The sequence below is a fragment of the Lepisma saccharinum genome, chromosome 1 (assembly GCF_977018435.1).
Source record: "Lepisma saccharinum chromosome 1, izLepSacc3.1, whole genome shotgun sequence".
Taxonomy (NCBI): Eukaryota; Metazoa; Arthropoda; class Insecta; order Zygentoma; family Lepismatidae; genus Lepisma; species Lepisma saccharinum.
Window position 1 is genome coordinate 145,018,796 of NC_139229.1, and position 25,661 is coordinate 145,044,456.

At 37.2% G+C, this 25,661-nt stretch overlaps 1 protein-coding gene across 1 annotated transcript in view; it reads left to right on the plus strand.

Moving 5' to 3' along the window:
- LOC146002131 (NBAS subunit of NRZ tethering complex-like) overlaps positions 1 to 25,661 on the plus strand; it is a 103,997-nt gene that overhangs the window by 8,561 nt on the left and 69,775 nt on the right. The window contains exons 3-15 of the mRNA XM_083139853.1: positions 1,506 to 1,639; positions 4,540 to 4,673; positions 6,025 to 6,119; positions 10,103 to 10,304; positions 11,387 to 11,542; positions 12,701 to 12,798; positions 13,756 to 13,909; positions 15,735 to 15,950; positions 17,162 to 17,347; positions 18,038 to 18,163; positions 20,341 to 20,476; positions 21,805 to 21,929; positions 23,716 to 23,808. Coding sequence (XP_082995979.1) covers positions 1,506 to 1,639; positions 4,540 to 4,673; positions 6,025 to 6,119; positions 10,103 to 10,304; positions 11,387 to 11,542; positions 12,701 to 12,798; positions 13,756 to 13,909; positions 15,735 to 15,950; positions 17,162 to 17,347; positions 18,038 to 18,163; positions 20,341 to 20,476; positions 21,805 to 21,929; positions 23,716 to 23,808 — 1,855 coding nt within the window. The remainder of the gene's footprint in view (positions 1 to 1,505; positions 1,640 to 4,539; positions 4,674 to 6,024; positions 6,120 to 10,102; positions 10,305 to 11,386; positions 11,543 to 12,700; positions 12,799 to 13,755; positions 13,910 to 15,734; positions 15,951 to 17,161; positions 17,348 to 18,037; positions 18,164 to 20,340; positions 20,477 to 21,804; positions 21,930 to 23,715; positions 23,809 to 25,661) is intronic.

Below are 25,661 nucleotides of genomic sequence, written 5' to 3' on the forward strand. Positions count from 1 at the left end.
TAATGTTTTGTCCATGGAACTGTTAGTTTCATAGCAACCAGATATTTTGGATGATAGATACAGTATTCCATTTGGAGGAAATCAGTCAAGACAATTAAATATGTCAGCCTTATAATTTTGGCACGGTTAATACACGGAGGAGATTTCAAACTTGAAACATCCCCAAAAATAATGGAAAAAAAACAACTGTGAACAAACTGTATTGAAGCAGATTTTAAAGCGTGTGTGCAGCTATCGTATGTTGTGTAGTAGGTAAAGGTAAAGTTCACCATGCCATGAAGGCACATTCAGGGGATATGGGGGTAGGGCCCGACATATTCTTGATATCGACCATTTTGGAGGTGATGTGATCACAACCAAACTCTAGCTGCCTTTACCCCTCCCCCACCAGGACCCATTGAGTTGAGGCTGGGTGAGTTCCAGAACTGCTTTATGCAGGGACAAGACCGGAAAAATACTGACCTTAGATCACACACCCCAAGATCCGAACCCGGGTCTTCTGCATGGCAGTCAGCCAGCCTGTCTAGTTTTTTTTTACATTTGTAATAAAAGTAATACCCCTAAGCAGTAGTATCCCCCCTTGTTCTCTCTATTTTCTCAATTTTCTTTTTCTCTATTATCATTGGGACAAACACCATGTCCGAACCAGGATTCGAACCCAGAAGCCCTGGCATTGCAGCATGCTGTGCTAACCACTCTGCCATGGAGGTTGACTAAACCACCACAGCTATCAAGTATTAGTATAGTATTGCAAATGCACAACACTGGAAACTGATCATAGATCTATTAACTGTTACGTCATCCAGCAAGAGTAGAATCAAACTATTGGTCAAATTTTTCAGAACATAGTACTGTATTTTAGATAATTTAATCATTTGTCCCGCACTGTGGCTGTGCGTTCATGCTTTGGGCTCTAGCTATGGGACGTGTGCAGTTTTGAGTCTCCTGAGATTTCGGCCTGTGTATGAGAATGGTGAACACTCACCATCATGATTAAATTGGGGTGCTACGAATGAGTAGCGTAACCTGGTGATAAAAATCTACGACGACGACTGGGGGTTCGTCGTGCTGACCACATGTCGCCCCCAAAGTAGGATCTGGTGAGAGAGCAGTTGGTAGGTAGGCCTGGGCCCTCAATGGTCTGTTGCGGCATGGGTTATGTATGTTTTTAATGTAATCATTTCAAGGCGTGAGACCTTCATTGTCAATTCTTAACTATATTAACAGAAAATATTAAATTGTTCTTGATTCACTGAACAAAAACAATACAAATTGAATGTTCCAATATATTACTATCAGGGAAAAATGTATTTAATTTTTAAAATATATATATTTATAAACATAACCTGAAAAAAAAAACAGTTTTGCCTGGGTTTTATCTGAAAAAAAATTCCTGAAAAACCCACCTGGGTTGGGTTTTTTCAGGTTATAATAACACTACAATGCCTAGAAACTTAACTCTAATATTAGTAGATGCACTACAAGTATATTCTGATTGATTCCAGCCTAATAAATCATCAGCTTCCATGGCAGTTTGCGATTGGAGAGAAGGGGAAGGTGGTTGCCGTTGCGCAGGATACTTTGCTAGAGATTCGCTCTTCAAGGGATGAATATTCATCAGTTGTGGGAAAAGCCGTTAGTGAGTATAGCATTTAATATTTACTTACAACAATTTATTTCATGAAGGGGTTAAAAACTACACTTACACACTTAGATCCTATTCTATATTCAACATCAGTGCGGTAGCTCAGTCGTTAGGGCATCTGACTACCATGCGAGAGACCCGGGTTCGATGCCCGGCAGGGGAGAACTGGGATTTTCTCCACCTGTTCAAGTGGCTCTGGTGACCACCCAACGTCATACAAATTTGGAACCTGGGGGTGGGGTAAAGGTGACCAGGGGTGTGGTGCTGATAACATCACTCCCACCTTTGGTCGTGATCAAGAAAGTGTGGCGCCCTAACTCCACACTCCCTATACACGTTCATGGCATGGTGCAAAGCACAGGGGAGCACTTTATTTTACTTTACGTGAGTGCTAGTTGGTCTACAATTGTGCTTCAAACTTCTGCATATTAATTTTTTTTAGACTTCGGTAAACTTGTCAAGATTTGAAAATATATTCTAAGTACTTTACTTGGAGTAACCTTCCTGCTATTTGGAATGAACCAGTCAGCACTGGAATAACACTGCCCTCGGACCAAGCTGATGATGTGGCTCATGTTCAGCTGACAAATGTATAACATCAGCCCATAACAATCTCAAGAAGGAGGCTCTGAGGCCTTAATATGTAAATTACTCGTCTCAGCAATAGGACTGACGTCGTTAGCATCAGTCATCAGGCTTAAACCCAGTCAATTGACTATTGCTTATTGACATTGTTGTTTAGAGGGATCAACTCAAGTGATTTGTCCACAGTGACTCCTTACTTCACCTTACCACTTATGTCTGAATTTCTAATGTAAATCATTAAATGCGACCACTTTTGCATGTATAAAATCTAAATTATATGCATTACACCTTGATGACATGAGCATCAGTGGACTCTTTTTAATTCAAACTCCAAGGCGACACGAAAAATGTTCGAATTATCCAAAATTTGAATTAAAAAAACGAGGGTGGATAAAAATCGTTATTTTTTATTTTAAAAAATGTTTTTGTTGATTTTTATTTAAATCGATTTTTTAAAGTTTTATAAAGAAAACATTCTTAAATTGCTTGTATGTTTTTTTTGCATCATACATATAGATAAAAGGAATTAAAAAATTATATGTAAGCAAACATTTTTCTGTTTCTGATACTGTACCTGCTATGGAAATGTTTGTTTAGTGTGTTAATGAAACAATAGTAATTTTCAGTAACTTTTCTTCCAGTGATAATAAATATTCTGGATCTGCTCTATAAGTGTAACTTAAATATTTTTATAGTCTTAGTAGCTTAATTTTGGAGAATTGTTTAATAGTAATTTAAAAAATATCAGCTGCCATGTTTTTTTTACAGTTTAATGATAATTACACTATTTATGGTTTAACATGATTAGTATTTTATATACTTTTCTACACAAAATTTTTGCTATTTTTGCATATAAAAATTATTGAATTTGAAATCAAGAGAAATGTGTGTGTACATTTCCTTTCGTATGAGCTTCAGACCATCTGTACATGTATTTTATCTCCTTTATTTTCCTTTCTTAGAGCCTAATAATACACCATTAAATGATTAGGAGATTAATGTACTTTCACTAAGAGTGATTGTGATATCTACAACATTCTTATGCACGTTATTCTATATATTATTTATTTAAAGTGATTTAAATCAGAGATTTTTTTAAAAAAATCACCTGATTTAAATCAATCCAGCTTGACAAAAACATCACATCATTATTAGACGATTTGAATTCAAATTATGTAATTTGAATTATCCAACTTTCGATTTGTAAATACATTAGGGTGGGTCAAAAGTGGGCCCAAACATTTGTTTGCAAAATTGAAATACATATAAGTCTATAAACAGTTGAGTTATGGTCCTCCCTCACACAAAATATTATAAAGGTAAAGGTAAAGTGCTCCCCTGTGAATAGCACCATGCCATGAAGGTGTATAGGGGTGTGGGAGTAACGCCCCACACTTTCTTGATCTGGTCGTGAGTGGGGGTGATGTGATTAGCATCACGCCCCTGACCACCTTTACCCCCCAGGGTTTCCCTCAGGTACCCATGTTATTCGACGCTGGGTGGGTGCCGGGGCCGCTTCCAACGTTAGAAAAGTTCCCGGATTTGAACCGGCCGGGGATCAAACCCGGGACCTTTAGCATGGTAGTCAGACGCGTTACCGACAAAATATTATTGATTTTAAAATATTCCAAGCCAAAGCACTCTGATGTTGAATCAATTATACTCACATCTTGAAAAGAGAGCAAAATGGTTTTGGTTTAATGAAGATAAACCGGAAACTTTTCTAACGTTGGAAGCGGCCCCGGTGCCCACCCAGTGTCGAATAACATGGATACCTGGGGGAAACCCGGGGGGGTAAAGGCAGTCAGGGGTGTGATGCTGAACACATCACCCCCACTCACGACCGGATCAAGAAAGTGTGGGGGCGTTACCCCCACATCCCCTATATGCCTTCATGGCGTGGTGCTATGCACAGGGGAGCACTTTAAAATAAAATAGGTATAGAATGTTTGCTTTCTGACTCATATAACTGCTTAATGAAATGTAGTTTTCTTAAATGAGTTTTAGTCTAAGCATATTAATCTTGAATACCTTCTGGGTTTAATCAATTTTACCCAAATAGTCTGCTGTTATGGAGCCCATTATTTTATACAGTGTGTGACAAAATACAATACTTACACATTTTTGCCTTGTGCAGATTGTGGGGATGTCATAGAATGTCACAAGCTCAGATTGAGCCATATTTTCACATAATTTTTCAATAAGTTATTAATTTTCTCCTTTGCGAATCAGTTGTGCTGCATCTCTTTTAAATTCCACATTGTCAGTTTTGCAGGTCTTTTTAAAAATTGTCTTTCTTTCACGTTTAGTTCCAAAGGACCCCTTTCCTCAATGGAGAAAATTGGCTTGGAGTCCAGATTGTAGCATGCTTGCGTGTGCCTACAGCAATGGTACAGTAGGATTTTATGACCTTCTGGGCAGCAATATTTTCACAATATATCCTGTAGGTATCCTGTGTGCATTTTTACTGTAATTATTTGTGTCTATATTATGAATAAATTACTTCTTATGTAATATACATAATATTTTAAAGTTAGAGGTTGGCTACTCACCGGGAAATCCGAATTCTGGGAATTACGCATGAATTATTGGGTCCAGGAATTCTGCATGAATTTTTCTCCTTAGACATGGAAAATTGCAACTTTTATTAATCCAAATCGGTTTGAATTTATACATATTTATAAATGCCCTGAGGCAAGTTTTCCATGGTTTAGCATTTATTTTTATCGAGGAAGGAAAGAAAGCTGCGTGTAAAATAAGACAGAATTCTCTCAATCCGTTTAATTTGTTAGTGTCCTTTGCAGAAATATCTATCTGACAGACGGAAGATTATTGCATGATAAGATATCTTGAAATCGATTAGGTAAATTTGAGTTTGAAATTCTTATACAATTAACAATTTTTTGTAGATTAATATATCCCGTAACATTTATGACTTTTCTTTGTAGATATATTTCGAGTCCTGAGTATGTAAAATGGCAAATGTAAACTCCGCACCTTAAACTAAATATATTAAATATATATACTATTTACTTGAATTGAATTAGAATTTTTGGATTCATTGGAATCACGCAGACCCTTTATATTGTTAATATATTTGTGAGTGTATGTGTGTGGATGGTGAGAGGTGATAATATGTAAGGTTGAAATAGAGAAAATATCTGCTTGTAGAAACCCTTGAATTTTTGTAAAGTTCCCCTTGAAAACCAGGAATTATATTTGAATTTTATGATGGTCCTAGAGTGGCCACCCTGAGTTATGATTGTTAAATGGATACAATTTTCATGAGGACATGATCTCATTATGTACATAATAAACATGCATGTTTGTCTAAATTGCAACAGAGATTTGTGTTATTTTATACCCTGAGAAAGCACTGTTGTTATAGAATACACGGGCAGCTTCGTTTCTGTCAGTTAATAATAATTTAGATAATAATGTGTTACACCATAAAATTTCAAATATACTAAGTACTTTCAGAACCTCTCGTAATGCCTGAAAGTTTTTCAGACTGTCTCTTATTAGTAATGGAAGGTTCAGTATGTAAATAGAGAGTGCACGATCATTGTTCCATCCAAATTCATTGAACTGACAGTGATATTTTGTGTATTGTAGCCAGGCCTCCCTGATTGCATAGTGGTGACGTCATCGGCTTGTAATGAAGGGGTCCCAGGTTCGATACCCAGAGACACATTGCACATAATAAGGGTATTCATTTTTATTTGGGAGATAACTTGTTTTAGGGGAATAGACATTAATTGTTTTACAAGGTGAATCTCTTTATCTATTTGCAGCCAAAGTATAATCCTCAGCAACCAGAGCAAATTGATAGCAAGCATGCATTGGCATGTGTGTTGTTTCTACAGCCCAGGATAAGGAGTCCCAAGTGGTATGTTCTTAGCACACAAATTTTGAAGCTAGACTGTATAACTACTACGTATTTATTATTTGTTTACTATGGTTCTGGTGAAGAGTATCAACCAGTTATGATGATTTAAGATGTAAAGTATTGATCACGAATGATAATTAAGGTGCAGAGTGGTGATCAGTAATAACATCTGCTTTGTAATGATCTTTATCATAAGGTAATTGCATTCAAGGTAAGGAATCTAAGAAATTAGTAGAATAAGTCCTGAGAGAGAATAATATGGTAGAAGGGTAGCTCGGTAACTCATTTGGAAAGTAAATACTATTGAGCTCTATAAGAAAAACAATGATTTGTTTTCAAATTTTATTATTTTATCAGAAACACCATTTCTTCTTACTCATGTTAATTTCTACATGATTACCAGATTTATTGATACATTTATTACCAGGTGTGCCGGTTAATAATTCTTAATTTTGTCGCTGGATTGCACTGGAAGCAAGGGTTGGTGCACAGTCTCAACTGTTATGTCAGTGTGTTGCCAGGACAGTACCTGTCAAAACGCAGTGGATGTGCAACCGAGTGTGAGTGATCGTGATATTGGGTTTGTGTGAGAAACATGTTGACCTTCAAACCAAATAAGGAGCATGTGCGGCACGTCCTGCTTTTCTTGTTCAATCAAAAGAAAAACGCGAGTGAAAGGCATCGTATCCTTGTGGAAACGTACAGTGACAATGTCCTAATGCAAGACGCATCTGTGCGTTGGTTTCGACAATTCAAAAGTGGTGATTTCAACTTGAAAGACAAAGATTGCCTGGGCCAGCCGAAAAAATTCCAAGATGCCTAATTGCAAGCACTGTTGGAGGAAGATGATACGCAAACACAACAACAACTGGCAGAGAAGTTAAATGTTGGTCGCCAAACCATATCTGATTGTCGTCATGCCATGAGAAAGATCCAGAAGGCAGGAAAATGGGTCCCACATCATCTGAACGACAGACAAATGGAAAAGCGAAAAACTGTGTGTGAAGTGTTGCTTTCTCGGCATGAAGGAAAGTCTTTCTTGCATCGGATAGTGACTGGGGACGAAAAATGAATCTACTTCGAGAACCCAAAATGCAAAAAGTCATGGGCTAACCCAGGACAACCTTCAACATTGTCACGTACACAAACTGCGTTGCTTTTCTTTGAAATAAAGGACCATAGATGGCAGCATGCAAGAGGAACAACGGTTATAAAAGATGCTGCATAAATAAGTTTGGAAAGTGGGTAAGAGATGGCACCACCCAGGAGAACTTATACGATTGTAAATAGAGACAACGGAAAGAGCAGATGTGATGAAATAACGATTGTATATATTAACACTAATTATAAGGAAATAAATAAATAAGTTTAAAATAATAACATGATATAAATAAGGAGAAAAGGGGAATTATCATTCAGTAATGACATAAGCGATTAATATACAAAAGTAAAGAAGTCAAATTGCAATTTCGATTTTGTGTCTATTACAGTTCCCACGAACTGAGAGTTTCGTGCGGCTTTTGGGTTGTTTTCCCCAGGTGTAGTGCCACTTCTCGGCAGCACCCAAGCACATTTGGAGGCACATACATTGTAGCTCCAAGTTAAGGTTAGCGCCGGCCAAGCGGCGATCTTTAACTAACCCCTTTCTCTTTGTTTGTCTGGGAGATTGCTTTTATTAATATTTCCGTCAATTTGGATAAGATCGATAAAGAAAAGAAAGAAGAAAAAATGCACAATTAATTATAAGAAGAAGAAGCTTTAGCAATTACAAGAAGAAAAAGCCTCAGCAATTACAAGAAGAAGAAGAATCAGCGATTACAAGAAGAAGAAGCCCAAAGAAGAAGATCGGCTACAATTAATAAGAAATAAAAATAGAAGAAAAATATTGTTGGAAAGATCTACATAGTTATTTAATATTTGTACATGATTATTCAAGAATATATTTCAAATTGTACCCTCCGTAGTGGGTTAAATCTATTGTTTCTTTCCATATATTCATAGTGATAGTCACCCTGATCTGTACCCAGAGATATCTCATCGTTTCTACCCTGTGCTAAGCTGGTAGATGCTCATGTGAGAGGACGGGGCAACATTGACCGCAAAACCGAATCGCTTTGGAAGAAGACAATGCTGTGCATTTGGTGGGATCAGAAGGGTGTGGTGTACCATGAGCTTCTGAAACCAGGTGAAAAAGTGAATGCCGTTCCCTACCATCAACAACTCGTCAGTTTGAACCATGTGATCGAAAATAGCCCAGATTAGGCGACAAGACACGGAAAAGTGATTTTGCAGCATGACAACACCTCATCACACAACGAAAGGCATCAGAGACACCATTTCTGCACTTGCCTGGAAATTCTTGCCCCACCCGCCATACTCACCAGACTTAGCCCCTTCGGACTACCACTTGTCTCACTCACTTTCCCAGCAACACTTCAACAATTACGAAGATGTCGAACAATGGCTTGCTGCCTGGATCACCTCAAAATGTGAACGATTTTTCTGGAAGGGCATCCATAATTTGATGGACAGATGGACACAATGTATAGCTAGCGATGGCGCATACTTTGAATAAAGCATTTGTTACCTTTTTTCCCAGATACACTTGTTTTCTTTCGGATCAATTAAGAATTATTAGCTGGCACACCTGGTATAACATGGTACAGATAGTAGTTTTTGTATTCCTTCCTGGTAGAACAAAGAAATAAATGTCAGTGATGTCCATGAATCTGTGCTACACTGTTGCATACATACAGTATAGAAGTTCACATGCCATTGCATATGATTTTAATCGGATGCATCCACGAAAAGCTATGCATTACGAATGGTTGTCTCGAACAATTACTGTGTGACGCTTCCATTGAATAAAGAACCCTTCACAGTTACAATGCTAATGTTTATGTTCATGCTGAAGTTAATAAACAGAATATGTGACACTTGTCATCTGATAACTAACTTTGGACAGAAACTGTTTCACAATGTTCCTATAGTGTTCTGGTATTCCGCCATACTGAGAAAAAGAACTCTGTAAAAAAGTACCTTCTTCCGTAAGCAAGGATGAAAAACAAATCCAAGTAGCCCTAAGCATTTAAGGTTCCATCAATGGAAAATGGACTAACCAATTGTGTTCCACACAGCATGCCACACCATTAACTTACCAGCACTAACCATTCGGCTGTGATCTGTCCAAAATGGGTTATCAGATAAAAAGCATTGAATATTCTGTTTATGAACTTTCTTATGAACAAGAAAATTAGTCTTGTCACTGTGAAGGACTTTTCATTCAATCGAAGCGTCACACTGTAAATGTTTGAGACAACCATTCCTAATGTGCAGCTCTTTGTGGATGTATCTGATAAAGTCATCTGCAATGGCATGCGAACTTCTCTCCCTAGATGTCACTTTGATCTCAATGTCTTACATGCTAAAGTCATTTTAATGCTTTTTTCTGACACCTCGAAAAGGAGCAAATTGGTACAAGAATTCAGTTATAACTTTTTATTGGTTAAAGATACGCCGAAAAAACCTTCACCATTGAATTTCTCGTGAAATTCTAGTTAATTTAATATATATCATATCACCCCCTTTCCCATTTAAAATTTTGAAGTTGAATTCAATAAGGTGGCCATCATCATCATATCCCCTATAATATTTTCCCCCACCCCTATTACAAACCTACAATGTTAGTTTTGTGGAACAGTATGTCATTCAACTTCTATTCAGGTGTCTCCACACTTTTGGACCACCCTGTAGACCTCAAGAAGCAAATTATTATTAACAACAGTTATTGATTTTGTAGTTCTCTACACACTGAAATTTCCTCAATAATATGGGGCGTCACCCTTTTACATTTTGCATATACCTTACTTATAGTTTACCTGTCTGAAAGTAAGAAAAAGGAACTTGTTTTTTTTTTAACTTTTGAAATTTGCAATTCTATAGATGTTACTGGTCTTGTTAAGGTTATTTCCATCTTGTTTCAGGTCTTACGAGCTGATACTTGTTGATTACCAGGGATTCCTTCGCAGTTACCTGGTGTCCCCAACAGACGGGTTTCAAGATAACCACACCTTTTGTTTCTCTAGTCACTATCGTAATGGCATCAACGCTGTGAGTTTCCTGGATGCCCACCGGATGCTTCTCGTGTCAGGAGTCTGCAGTTTAGCTGGTGGAGATGATTTGATGGTGAGTTTGTGAAAGGAGATATATAATCCCTTCAAATTCGAATCTTTGGAACACCATTTTCAGAAACTAGACGAAGTCCAAAGTCATAGTGTTGAATGATGATGAGTTTTACACTTGGATGAGATATGGAGCAGGACCAGACTGGGACTGTAAAGAGGGTGACAGCAAATTTCCATGAATATTACAAGTAACAAAGAAAAGATCATTGGCTGTAATTGCCTAGTATTGCAGCAATGGCTGAATTACAATGTAAAAGTAAAGAAGCTATCCCTGCTCATTGCACCATATCATGTGGCCACATACTTGGTACAGAGTCTGACGAAGACCTTGCTAGAAGGTTGAAACATTACGTTTAGTTTATGTTTTATAATAAAATAAATTTCTGCCTTGGTCAGCATATTGAGTCTTTTGTTTGTAGTTCTCCGGCTGCCACTAGGTGCGCTCCTGTTAACTGTATGTCTGCATCCATGTGGTCTGCTATTTCCTGGTGTTAACTGTTGTAGTAAGGGAATGCAAGTGTGGTATGCCTGTCCGCTTTCGATGTTTAGCTCGTGCGGGAAGTGCATTATGGCATGTGTTTCCTTGATTTTGGTGTCTGTGGCAGTGTGTTTGAGTTGTACTTTTTGAATTTTTTCCACTGCCCACACACTCGTAGACACCAAAATCAAGGAAATACATGCCATAATGCACTTCCCGCACGAGCTAAACATCGATAGCAGATAGGCACACCACACTTGCATTCCCTTACTACAACAGTTAACACTGGGAAATAGCAGACAACATGGATGCAGACGTACAGTTAACAAGAGCGTATCTAGCGGCAGCCGGAGAACTACAAACAAAAGATGCACGCCAAGCAACAGTACAGCAAGTTCCAACGAGGATGGTGGCAGTGGCCACTGAAATTAATAGAACAAAGGAGAAAAACAGTTTTGCGGATAAAGTGAGTACTAGTTTCTCCGTATTCAAAACCCTTAGTTTGTCAAGTTTTGTGTTTCTCAATATAAAATGGTTGAATGGTAGCTTTAAAGGGAAGCACACATTGTATTTTGTGCTTAAAGTTGTTTAATCTTGCATTTCAGGAGAATGGTTGTACTTTTGGTGTTACGGCATGGAGGCTACTGAATGATTACCCTCATTACAAACTGACCTTGTCAGAAGCTGAAGAGGAGGCACTGCTTCATAATCAAAGGGGCCTTTTGGGTTGGATTCCTTTCTTCCAACCCAGAAACAGACAGGTTTGTTTATCATTTGTTTTAAACATCACTCTACGTGTCTTGTTACTAATTGTGCCTAATTTAATGAAATCACTGTTGTTGAATGAAGAGGTTTTGTCAGGCAAACAGCCAGGTGATTTCCGGATATGCTTCTGAGCTTTCGAGAGCTAACATCACTCATCTTCAGGGATTGAAGTGCAGAGATATGTCAGGTTAAGGTTATTTGTATTTGATGTGGGAGGGGTCCAGTGTATGTGGCATTTCTACGACATCCACGCTCCCAGAAAACCTTTTCATTATTTGCCGCCAGGAAAGCTTCAAGAATTATTTCACTCCTGTTCTTTTTTATATGTGGTTGTCACCTAGCTGCATATGAAGAACATAAACATCTAATACAAAAGATGTTTAAACTGTATTGATAACAATATATTGAGAGGAGCATATTATTTCAGCTTCAATCGTGGTGGCTGAGTATGTGGAGTGGATGACTTAAAATCTTGCCACCAAAAGGTTCTGAGTTCATGTCCTGGCATGGGCATTTCTTTGTGAATGAGTGTGTGCCTTCATCAGTTAATCTATCATGATTTATTACAGACTAAAGATTCAGGAGGGCCATGTATGGTTTCCCATGCTCACTACCCCATCCCATGATGACACATGAAGGGATGTGGAGGTAGGGCTCCACATATTCACGATGTTGGTCATTTCTGTAGGTGATGTGATGAGTATCATACTCCAGACACCTTACCCTCCAGGGTTGCCACCAGGTAACAATTGGTTATAGGCTAGGTGAACCCCAGAGCTGCTCTATGCTCTATATAGGGAGACGATTGGAAAAATTCCAACCTTAGATCTTCCACCCAGGGAATGGAACCTGGGTCTCCAGTTAGATGACCTAATGACAAGGGCTGTGCAATATTTCGATGTCAAGATGAATTTTTGAAAATATTGTTGATATAAAAATATTGATCCTGATGTTGATTCAGTAGTGCTGATATTATTTGAGATCAATGATAGTTCACAATTAACTTACAGAATAAAAACTCAATAATAATAATGATTAACACAATTAATACATTTGAGGAAACACTTATATTTATAACTGTTTTATTTGGTATGGTATGTGTAACAGATTGTATTTGAAGCAGTTTGAAGAAACAGTATTCTCATTTCTTCCAGAATGACATATTCAAAATGAGTGTTTCCCCTGAAGGGAAATTCTTGGTGTGTCTCCATGTGACTGGCAGCATTTCTGTGTGGGCATTGCCATCTTTAAGGTAAGATTATTCACCTCACAAATCACATTCATAATGGTCCGAGAATGTTCTTGATGATTAGAATCTGGAATGCTAGGCAGGTGAAAATGCACTACAACAAGCATTAACTTTCAAGTAATATTGTGAATATTGAAAAACTTCAAATTTAAAATAGTAAAAGGAATTTTGGCTCATTTTGCTTTGTTCACCAACAAAATTATGGACTGCTAGTGTTGCTAGAATGTATCTTTTTCCACTTCTGTAAAAATCCTTTTTCCTAAACTCATTAAATGTGTGTGTTTGTCACGAATCACATATTTCCATTGAACCAATCACTAAAATTCTAGCCGGCCCCCGTGGCAGAGTGGTTAGCACATCGCGCTACGAAGCCAGGGGTCCAGGGTTCGAATCCTGGCCTGGGCAGGTCCATTCATTTCATCATATCATTACTCATCCTCTCTTTGCAAATTAGCCAAAAGTGGCACAAAAGTGAAGTAAAATAAAGCAAATCAATCAATCAATCAAAAATCAAACTAAAATTCAAATTGTGATTGTGATTTCTTATTCCTTTTCTCATAGTAAAATTGGCATTTTGGATAATAGTTCACTCTGATTTGAGCTATTAATTAATTTCTAGAATTTTGTTTTATGGAATACATTGAGGTGAAAAGTATTTTTAAAAAACTGAATGGCTGAGTCTTCATAATTTTTCATGTAAGTGATCAGATTGAGGGTTGTGTGACTTTTGAAACACATTTTAAAATTTTTGGTGTTAGGTGCTAACAATTGAACTAGGCAATTTTTATAACAATTGAATTTCACAGTTTTTATCTACAATAGAATTTCATATTCAGCACAATTCAATTAATGTTGTATTCTTCCCTTGCCAAGAAGAGAAATGTAGCTAATGGGCAGAATATGTGTCACTATGGCAACTTGAATTTTTTTTTAAAACATATTTTATTGCTTACTTTGCAGAATGTACAGGTTCTGGAGTTTGACAGATCAGCCTCATTACAATGCAAAGAATCCACAGCTAGTAGATCTGCCTCATAAGAAGAATTACCATAATAATACGTTGAATGATCCTTTGAAATTTCATCCAGTTGATGTGAATTGGTGGTCTGAAAATGTGAGTACAATTGTCTTTCGGCAATTTATTTTCTAGCTTTGTACTAGTCACCATAGCTCCCTTGTAATTCAGTATGTTTAATATGTGTGTGCAAAAATAAAGATAATCAAGAAAGTTCTGTCTGATAGTCAGCACCAATGACCTGTCTCCATATTCTGAAAGACCATGGATTCCACTGTAGTAGAAATTTGCTGATCATGAATGAAAGATATCATCAAGGGTAGTTTGCACCTCGTTTGGGATTTCAGAACTCCTCTAAGGTGGTTGTCCAGTGAATGGAATATATGGTAATTGGATAGGGCCTCCTACTTCCTCCCATATATGCTACCATGAAAAAATGGACTTTGGCAGAGAATGGTGTTGGAGTGACCTCATCCACACATGGTCTGACATTATCAGCTAGGTAGAGGACACCTTTGTGATTTGCAAATGCTGGTGCCAAATATTTCAGTTTGTTGTGATTGTGAACATGTTCAAACTGTTGAGAGTGCGTAGTTGCATTTATTGTCTGGCCAGGCAGCAGCAATGCATGATACCCTGAACCGTCCACCAAACACAGAGCATAACCTTCTTTTGATGCAGTGTGGTTTCAGTTGTTTTGGAATTGGTTCATGTCATGCTAATCTATGATGACAGTGCCATGGAGTAAAAACTCACTTTCCGTAGTTCCTTTAATTACCGTATTTACGTGTGTATAATGCACACCCTGGTTTTTGATAGGAAAAAGTGATAAACAGTTATATCTCGTATATAATGCACAGTACAATCCAGGTTCAAGAAATGGCTTTCTTAGTTGGTGTCACAGAACAGAACATTACATTACAAAGTGAAAAATCGTGTAAAATGACCTTTAAACTTTTATACAGGGTTTTGCTCATTCCTTTTTTACTTTTTGTAAAAAAACCTTCAAATATATACTTTTTCTGTGACTAACATAACATTTATATGAGGTACATTCAGGACCCTTAAACTAGCAGTTAGCAGCACAAGATTTTTTCCATTAAGGCATTTACACACTCCATATATATATATCATATTATTTGGCCAGTAATACATTTTAATTATTAATATCATATTGTAGCTTGGTGCTTATTACTGAGTATTAAATAAAATAAACAACATTAAATTGTATTAAGTTAAGTTTAACATTACTTACGTGAGTGAGTATGAAGCTTTTTTGGAACATCGTTTCAGGGTCCTACTGCCCCCTTCATCAGGTTCATAAATATTTTCCTAAGTGTTAAAAGAGGATTAGGTTGAGGGTAGGGTTGAAAATACTTAAATCTATCCCTGACACATTCCTAATTAAAAAAACTGCACACATTAAAAATCCCGTAAAGACAAACCACCTATTTCAATTGAAACCTCTTAAAAATGGGAACACATGAAATTGATAAAAACCCACGTCAGTTGCACGGCCAGCACTGGTGAACAACACCAATCTGATATGAGGTGAAAGCTGCTTCCCATCCTATTCAGTCACACCTTTAGAAGAAGGGTGGGCAAGACTTCTCAAAAAATGGGATAAGGCAATGTAAACAGAACCTAAGGTCGGCTTTCATGTTACTCCGGAGGTCATCCGAGCGGCCGGTGAGGAAAGAGAATTTGTACTAGAATGGTGAAGTAATAGGAGGGGAAGGTGGTATTTTATTAAATGCTCATTGTATTTAGTCTAACTTTAGTTTAGTGACAGATGCTTATCTTTGTACATGTTAAAATAAATACATTTACCATAATTAATTTTCCTAAACTGTATTTTAATAGATCAGTGAAGATCTAGTGGAACACATATTAAGTGAATAATTTTCCCCCATTTTTTTTACAGGCATTAATTATTGCAAGGTATTCTGGCTCTATCAGTGTTTGTTCAACAAGAAACCTGCAGAATTTGCTAGGAGATTCTCCAGAGTTTTTTGATGGCCAGCCTCAAGTTTCATCCATGTGTGACAAAGGGTTCCTGGGCCTTGAGTGTGAGCTGTTGGTGACATCCAAGAAGAGGTTGGCTTCCTCTGATGAGACTTCAGCATCCTTATCAGATATGGTAAAGTACATTACATGTTCGATTGAAATTTGTGTCAAATACTTGACTGGAAGCAGTGTTCATCAACACCTCCTCCAGGCAAGGTTGCTTTATGCCTGGAAACATAATTCTGATAAATCTTCAGAAAGGAGCAGAAGGATACATACTTGAGCTGATACCAATGCCGATGTATTAGTATCGGCCGATACCAGTGCTCTCAGTATCAGAAAGAATCAGATGGATTTTATTTACCAACACTAGCCGATACTGTTCTGGCATTTTAGTCTTCCACAGTCCCCAAATAATGCCATACGAAACTCTCACGGGGTCTTAATTATCCTGGAAGTTACGCAAAATGCAAAGTTTCCTTTTATTTTGGACCAATATTGTGTCAAAAATTGTATTTTATGATTGCATAACAGGTATTTTGATTTCATGATGGATGCAGTATGTTTCGTCTTTCCGCTTTCCACAATTGGATAGTTTTTTTTCCCCAGATTAATTTCGCAGGCTCACTGCCTAAGGGTATGGTGTCTCCGCTCCAGATGTCATATCCTTAGTGAATGAAGCCTTTGAAATTAATTGAAAAAAAACCTGTTCAATTGTGCAACGTTAAACATGGAACTTCATGTAGGTATTTTGATATTCTGATGTTATTCTTGAATATGTTGAAGCAAAACTCTGGCCAATTCTTTATAATACTCTTTCACTAATATTAATTAATATTTTGAACCACTTTGAATCATTAGAATTTTCAATCATCATCATTGGTTGGAATCAGTTCAAAGAAGTATCCTCTCAGCCATAATTCATTCTGTAATTGCAGAGCATACATACTTTAATTTGTTTTTATAGAATTAGAAATAGTTAGCATGCTTTAAGGTAGTGTATGACTTAGATATGAAAGTTGGCTCAGACACACTGTAGGCTGAGTCAATACCAATCCCGACATATTGGTATCATTTACAGAAAGTAGAAGTTGGCATTTATCCACCGATGCATTTATTCACCTTGCCAAAACTCCTCTGCAGCCTGAGTACCTCACAGTGTTCCTTATAGATCAGGTATTAGAATTATCAAATGTACTGAAATGGTGTAATGCAACAAAAAACAAAGGTTTAATACTGAAACAAGTTTGAAGTCATCACATCTAAACTTTTATATTGGTTAATGTCCAGCATTTTTCTTTTGTTATGTTCTACAGAAATTGTCTTTTTATTTCTTTCCTACAGGAAAGTAGTGATGAGGACGATGGGTCTGTTCTGAGCAAGAGTTCTTCATTGGTGAAGGAGGCAATCTACTGGGTAACGGACAGTGAAAGATTTCAGCCAAAGCGCAAAAGATCCAGAATCTTGCACAGAACATACAGGTTACTTGGCTTGAAGAGCACAACTCCCGAGGAACTGTACTCTAGGAAGGTAAGTACTTAGTTTCAACATGACAATCATTTTTATTAAAAACTTATACATTTTATTGATTTTTAATATCATGCAAGAATAAATTAAGATTACCACATTCATTTTCATTCAGATTGTTAACGATTTTTGCAATCTTCCATAATACTTCTTTCTAGCTTTTCTCCAGCATTAATGAGGAAATTAGTGTCTTAGTTTTATGTTTTGAGAATCCATAAGCTACCCATGATAACACACATATACAATATTAAGAAAGAAAGGAAAGAAACAGAAACCTAATGGCAGCTCCATTGTACCTGACAGCAGTGGTCATAACAATTTATGTCACCCATGTTGACTTCCCGAGCTGCGGTGGTCTAGGTGGCAGGGCTTCTGACTGCCACATGGGAGACCTAGGTTTGGGTGGGTGGGTTGGTGATCTATGCTTGGAATTTTTCCAGCCTTGTTCCCCCACATAAAGTGGCCCTGGGACTCACCCAGTCTCAAATCCCCTAAATGTGCCTTCATGGCAAGGTGCTATATGCACAGGAAACTTTACCTATCTATTTTGACTTCCAGGTTTTAGTGCTAGAAGAAGAATAAATGTAATGCATACATATGCTGTTTATTCATTTTAATCGGTAAGGGATAGTTTTTGTAGCAATTCAGTTCAAGGGAGAAATAGTCCTTTTTTTTTTTTGTTTCTGTTGACAGATTGACAATGAAGAGTATGGGGAAGCCCTTGCCTTGGCTCATGCATACAATTTGGACTGTGACCTCGTGTACCAGCGACAGTGGAGAAATAGCAAAGTATCTATTTCCACAATCCATGATTACCTGGTAAGTGATATTTACATTATCCATACAATTTTTAACTTTGGATTATTGTGATTTTTTGACAATATTTAATTTTCCTTGTACTGCCCATTCCATTCAGAAGAAGTTATTTTAATGCAGCTTTGTATTGAACACAGCCATTCAACCGTAGTCACTTGCTGTGACCACGGTTGAATGTCATGTCTGTAATGTTATTTCAAGTGTTCGGCATATTCTTATTCAATGTGCTTATTTTACTTTCCTCAGACAAAGTTTTAATCTTCCCAACTGGTTATCATCCATGTTGGGAGAAGGTGACTGTTTTGACAAATGTTTTTATCTTTTCGTGAAGAGCAGGCCTCTTATAGTGTTTCTGAGGAAGTTTTTAGACTAGCCGTACCTTTTTAATGTGTTGTGTTTGTCCTATGCATTTCCTTTTACAACCTTGCACTTTTAACCTTTGTCAAGGAGCTCTTTACACCCTTTTTTAACTTTAAGGTAAGGCCGATTAATGTCAGTGGCCACTGCCACCATCCTCCTTGGAGGAGCTACAAAAAAACAGTTTCACGGGAAAAGTTAGTACTATTTTCTCTGTGTTTATTTACTACCGCGTCTCTCATTTTCCAAATATGAATTAAGGAAAGGGTTTTAGAGAAGAGGATGTTTTCCACTTACACTTTGAGGGGTGCAAAGCAGCCATATGTGCAATGCACCCAAAAATATAAATTATAACACCTTTGTTCATTCATCCTCAAAGTAATTTTCTAATTTTTACTTACCTTTTAATTTTCTGTTGATATGTGGGAGGTTTTTCATGCTGTAAGTTCTATGCTTCAGTTCGTATGGAATATATGCATATCACACATCTCAAAACTTTTTAGTGAGCCTCCAGACACCATCCTTGCTACCATTGATGCCACTTCCTTCTACACCAACATCCCCCACTTTCATGGCTTCCACTCCATTGAAATCTACCTTAACAGCAGACCGAAACCCCAAAATCCCAGCACTAATTTCCTGACCCACCTAGTCCACCTTGCTCCCGCATATAACAACTTCATCTGTGTGAACAAACATTGCCTCTACATCTAAGGCACAGCCATGGACACAAGAATTATCCCATTTTATGTAAACCTCGTCATAGGCAGAGTACCTGGATACCCAACCCTTGAAACCACTCTTTAGCTCCATTTTTGATGGCATTTTCATCTTCTGGACACATGGAGAACTATCCTTATTCCACTTTTCTAGGCCAACTCAGTCACTTTGGTTTCAAGTTTACCTGGACCCACTCCACCACTCAAATCACATTCCTAGATGTGGATGTGCATCCGACTTCGTGCCCATATGGTCTAAGGCACTATTTTTTGGATTCCGACTGTAGGACGGCATGGGTTCGAGTCCGCCTGGGTTCAGGCTCTGGATTTTTGGCCTGTGTATAGGACCAGTGGCAACCCACCATCGTGAAGCAATTTGGGAACTACAAGTGAGTAGCGTAACCTGGATTGGGGAATCTCCCATAATGGCTGAAGGTTCGACATGCTGACCCCACATCACCCCATTACTGGTTGAAGATCTCCACTCCTCTAAGTAATATTGTGGGAGGGAGACTGGCAGTCGGGAGATAGGCCAAGCCCCTTCTAGGGCTGTAGAGCCACGGGTTATGTTATTGTTTTTAGATGCAGATATGCACAAGGTCACTTGAAAACATCTGTCCCCATCGAACCCACCAACCACATGCAGTACTTACCCTTTTCCAGTTCTTGCCCATTTCATACCAAGAAAGCAACCCCATTCTTCCTAACCTTCATGCACAAAGTCTCAACATATCACCCACCCCTCAACAGAACTACAAGGGCCTCCCTGATGGCGTGGTAACGTCGTCGCCTTGTAATCAAGAGGTCCCAGGTTCGATTCCCGGTGGAGGCACATGACACAGTGGTTTGGATCCCACTTTAAACTGTAGGTCGTCTCGATTAGCCTTCCTGTGCATAAAGTGGACTTAAAACAACAAAATCAATCAATGAACAGAACTACAACGTCTGCCTACATGAGCCCTTGACCAACTGTGGTTATACTGACACCCTGGTCACACAACAAATATCCCAAGTTTCTCATTTCTCCCACCAAGAAACCTGACACCAACTCAACACAATCAGACTACATTCCTAATCTATGTGTTCGAAATATTTTTTCTGCAGAGTAAAGTGACAAAGCAGTCATGGGTTCTTGAGGAGTGCAAAGGCCGTGTTCCAGAGACCCTTGCTGCGACCAAGGAACTACTTCAGTTTGGGTTGAAGAAAACAAACTTAGAAGTTTTGATTGCCCTAGGTCGAGGTATGTCGTTATTGTTCTTATTATTTTCACTTGTGAAATAACCTTTAAAATGTTATACTCTACAGCGCAAACAAGTCTTTGAGTTCCAAACAGCATCCACAATGTATTATATGTAGTAGAACTTCAATTATATGTTTTCATTACTAAGGAACTTATCAAACAGAAATATGGGAAAATTTTATGACATTTTGCTTCATTAGGACCAGAGTGGTAAGATATATAAAGCAGGAAAATATAAAATTTAGATCCACTGTAATTATTATTATTTATACTAGAATAATGTGCTATGCAGGCATTGGCTATAAGTTTAACCTTGCTAAATAAACCCATATACAAGGTGCCCATTCCAATGCTTTTTATTTATCTCTCTTGCCCCGAGTTAACAGTAGTTGGAGGCTGGCGAATTTGCAGCTGATAGTAATTTTCTTACCAGGTGCATCATATCATTTAATTGTGGTAGGACTTTTGGGAATAAAAACATATCACATGACATTAAAGCTGCCATCTGTCCACCAGTATGAATATATAACAGAGCATCTAACCATCTCGTAGTCAAAGAACATTGAGTGGTTGATTCATGATTTTGCCAGCAAAGGTTCCAGATTCCAACCTGACCGCAGATTTTGTGTTTTAAAGGTCCCGCCATTAATTTAATTTTGAATCCTAATTTCGATTAGCCACGGGTTTTTCAAACAGTGTTGCATGACATCCCAGGGATTAATTGATGTTGATCCAGGGCATCAGAACTATGCAGAAAAGACAACTATATTAATGTACTGTGAAACCCAACATGCGTACATAATACTTCCAAGTTTTTAGCATGGGTACGTTCTATTTGTAGAAATAGTCAGATCTCGTACCAATTTTTTCTTATATATTTCTTTAATGTTACTGTGTTTTGTATTTTAAAATTTACGTTACCATTTTTTTTAAATACCACCAAATTGATTTTGGGTCATTGAAAAAAAAATGTTGGGTACAAGGGCATTGCAGGGAAGAGTGTTGACATATAAACGGTAGCACATCCCAAAAAATAAATTGGAACCTTCGATTTAACATAAAAATGCACAATAACCACATAAAATTTAACAAAATAATTGAAAAAATAAAACAACTGACTCAGCTAGAATTTGTCACCTCAAGTTGTACTGATTTTTTTTCAAGAAATATACTGAGTTTCTGTTACATACGGATTCATGGTTTATTTTGTTTGTTTTTTATATAGATTCCAGTGATAATGAATTATACTAGGGGAGTTTGGAATGGAATACCCTGTATAATTGTTTCATGCATATTATATAATGTTTTCACTTTCATTGAAATTTCAGAAAAGAGGCATAGATGTTCAATTTCAATGGCTGACGAAAAATGGAAGAGACTTTACGACTTTGAAAATGAACATGAATTAAACAATGAAGAAGAAGAAAAGAAAAAAGAGGAGCTATTGTCTGAAGTGAGTGATTCCATGTTTCATCTTTTGCTCAAAGACAAAGTTTTGTTCACTTCCTCACTTTCTATTTCATTGTTTCTTGCTTTTTGTGAATTTGCAGGTGTTAAAAGCTGATGGTATCATGGATCATTGCTTACCCTATCACAGGCAACATTAATTGTGAAATTTCCTGAGATGGAAGAAAGAAACTATATAGTAATCAGGGGCGTTGCCACTAGGTGGGCGAGGGTGGGTGCTAGCCCACCCTAAAATAGTCTCAGCCCACCCGTCTGCCTACCCAAATAGAATGAATACATGATGTATATAATTTAGATAATGCAAAGTAATAAGCTAGTAAATAATTATAGTATAAAGCACACAAAGCGACCTTAGAATTGACTAACATAACTCAGTTTCACTTCAAAAGTGAAGAACTTTTCTAGATTCTCCATTAGGTTTGTTTCCTTTCATTAACGTGCCCTTTCATTAACATGCGAAAAATGGTTATGTGCGCTAAAATGATCAAATTAAACTTTTAACACATGTAAAAACAATGAGAAAATCTACAAAAATAGAAAAAATTTATTGAATAAATTTGTTCAAAATTGTTGTTCCAGAATTATTTTTAGCATTCCGGTAACTGTAACTAAATGAGTTTTGATAAATTAAATCTTTCTTTTTTAATGTTATCAGTTGAATATAATTTTTTCATTATTATGTTTACAAGTTTCGTTTGTCTTGTAAAAGCATAGAGAAGCTTTTCTTTCACTGATGAAAACTTATTTTGCTTTATATTTATAATACTTTTTTTTTTTACAAAATACAGGAAAATTTATATGCCAAATTTTTAACACTAATAAAAATTGCATGCAAAATATTTGTTATATAAAAAGAAGATAAGTATGAATTTGAGCCATGAACAAGAATGTTCCAGTACAGCAGAACATTCATGAACGTCAGTCCACCTTGAAAAATTCCTAGCAACAGCCCTGGCCATGACCACTGAACCAGAGCCCACCTAAAGATATTTTATCCACCCTGGAGCCCGTAGGTAAAGTTGTTTTGAACATCGCATATAATTATGTGTATTGATAGCTGATACAGCTGTATATTATTGTTATATTCAAGGTCACAATCAATCACTATGCTGTTGCAAAGTTGTGCATTGTATACAAAATACAGAGTGATCCGTTTGGGTATGGATATAATAAAATGGATGTGAATTGTTTTTGGTCAAATGTAATTACCTGAAATATTGTATACAAAAGACTGAAAGGTGGGAGTTTTTATTTTTATACACTACTAACAGTTTGGTACAGTTTTCAGTTTTCTACATGGCCTCCATTGCGAACTCTGCACAACTAATTCCACGTCTGGTGTAACATCTCTGGGGTAATTCTGTCGAAAGCCTGTGTGATTTTGAGTTTCAAATGATCAATGTCTGTGGGTTTCTGTGAATAGACAGTGCCCTTAACGAAACCCCAGACGAAGAAGTCTGGAGGGGTTAAATCTGGGGAGTTGGGAGGCCAAGCAATTGGTCCCCCACAGCCACGCCAACGACGATTGAAATGTTGGTCGAGAAAATCAGTTCAATCTTCATTGTTGCCAACACACTACAGCAAAACTCCCATGTTTCATGCACGAAAACACCAACATGAAAATTTTCCTACTATCACATTTACGTTTCTATTAATGTTTTATTTTATCTATACCCAAATGGATAACCCTGTATTAGCAATTTATAATTGTTTTATTCTTGCCAATATATTTGTTTGTTTGTGATAGTAACACTCATCTGTGTTGTTTTTAGGTAGAAGTTGGATGCCTTACTAATGAACAATGTGAACTGATAATGTGTAGACAACAGTTGCTGGAGTACCTTGATCGCCTTAATACTTATGAGGTATGATGTGTAGATTATTAAGACAGCATTTACTTCATGTTATCTACTGGTGTCCACCACAGGCTTGTTTACTTTTGCAATATAATGTTAACATGCAATTTCCATTTTGAATTTTAATCATTCATTTGTGAAATTCCTGTGTAAAGAACATAGAGTTGAAAATATTTATCATAAATTTTGATCCTTTTGATGTTAACTAAGAAAAAAAGAAATGTGGATGAGACAAATTAATGAGAACTTGGTTAGGCTTTGAGTTTGTTTTAAGTCCACTTTATGCACAGATAGGCTAATCAGGACTGGACCTATAGTTTAAAGTGAGATCTGAACCTCCATGTGCCTCTACCAGGTATCCATTGTGGGAATCATGTCTCCCTGGCAGAGTGGATAAAAACCATGATTTTTATATATTTTTTATTTAAATCGATTATTTTTTTAATTTTTAATATGTCTCAGAATAAAGATGCACCCCCATTGTTATTTTGGACACCTCCACCCCCTTATGCCCACCTTCTCTTACACATGCAACACCTAGCATCTTCCCCATGACGTCACATCCTGAAGATCAGCAGCGGAGGATGAGGTTAGGAATGATCCTGCTATATTTAGGAGCAGTCCTAGACAAGTTCTTGCATGTATCCGTGTATATTCGGGTTGCTGCCTTGTTTTGTCACATACATTTGATTCCGACAGATGGCAAGTCCTTTGCAGTGTATCCACCTCAGTAGTCTAGTTGCTAGGGTTGGATTCTTAATGATCAGGTTACGTTGTTAAGAGCGTTTGTCCCTTCCTGTTAATATTTATCTGATTTAAGGTTGCGCAACATGAAAGACATTAAATTAACCATCGCCTTGTCCTAAAATGGACCCGGGTTTGATTCCTGGCGTGGAATACGTGCAAACCGTGACGAAACATAATTTTTGCAACAACAAACAAATTTACCTATGCTACACGTTGCCCTATAATCATGAAACATTACTCAACCATCTTATCATGCATTCATCCAGATCGAGGGATGAAAGTTACTTGGTTCAATAGGTAACTCAGTTACGGTTACTTACCTGAAAAGTAAGTAAGTTACATTTGCAGTTACTTTCTGCTGGAAATTTTCTTGCAAACAATTAAATACAATTAATGTTCATTAATTGTAATGAAATAAATATATAAAGACCTACATGCTTTTTATTTATGTTTCTGGTGTGCATATTGTCTTTATATTATATGTAATCTCTCTTCCACCATGTTACAAAATTTCAAGTTAACAATTCAATTGTGGTAAAGTAACTGCTGATCAGTTACTTCAGTTGCAAGAAGTAACTATTTCAGTTACTTGCATTTAGAAGTAGCTGCAGTGATAATTCGTAAACAAGTAAACAAGTAAACGTTACTTCCAAACACTGTATGTTAATCAATGTAACAATATAACTGGACTCGCGTACTTTTGACGTGGCCTTTGGCCATGTCTTGTATGCTCGCATGCGCGACCTTTGGCCACGTTGTGGGCGTAATCATATTATAGATGGGGTAAAATGTCTGCATGTTGTATTGGATGAAGGGGAACAAGTGTATAAGTTCGCTAATTTGAAAAGTTTCGAAAGTTACTTTATGTGTGTATGAGCTCTAATAAGGTACAAATATTCAAAAGAGTATTGTCTAATTTCTTAATAATAAACTGAGTAAGTAATAACAGTTTCAAGATAATTAGTTGGGTGTTTTCGCGTAAACGAATTCAATAGCGACACTAAATTGAAAATGCAATATTTACGTCGTTTGTCATTTCCACATTTTTGAACATAATTGGATAATAACTGTTTTCCGTCATTCCCCCCAAATTCCTACCTTGTGTCTGTAATAAA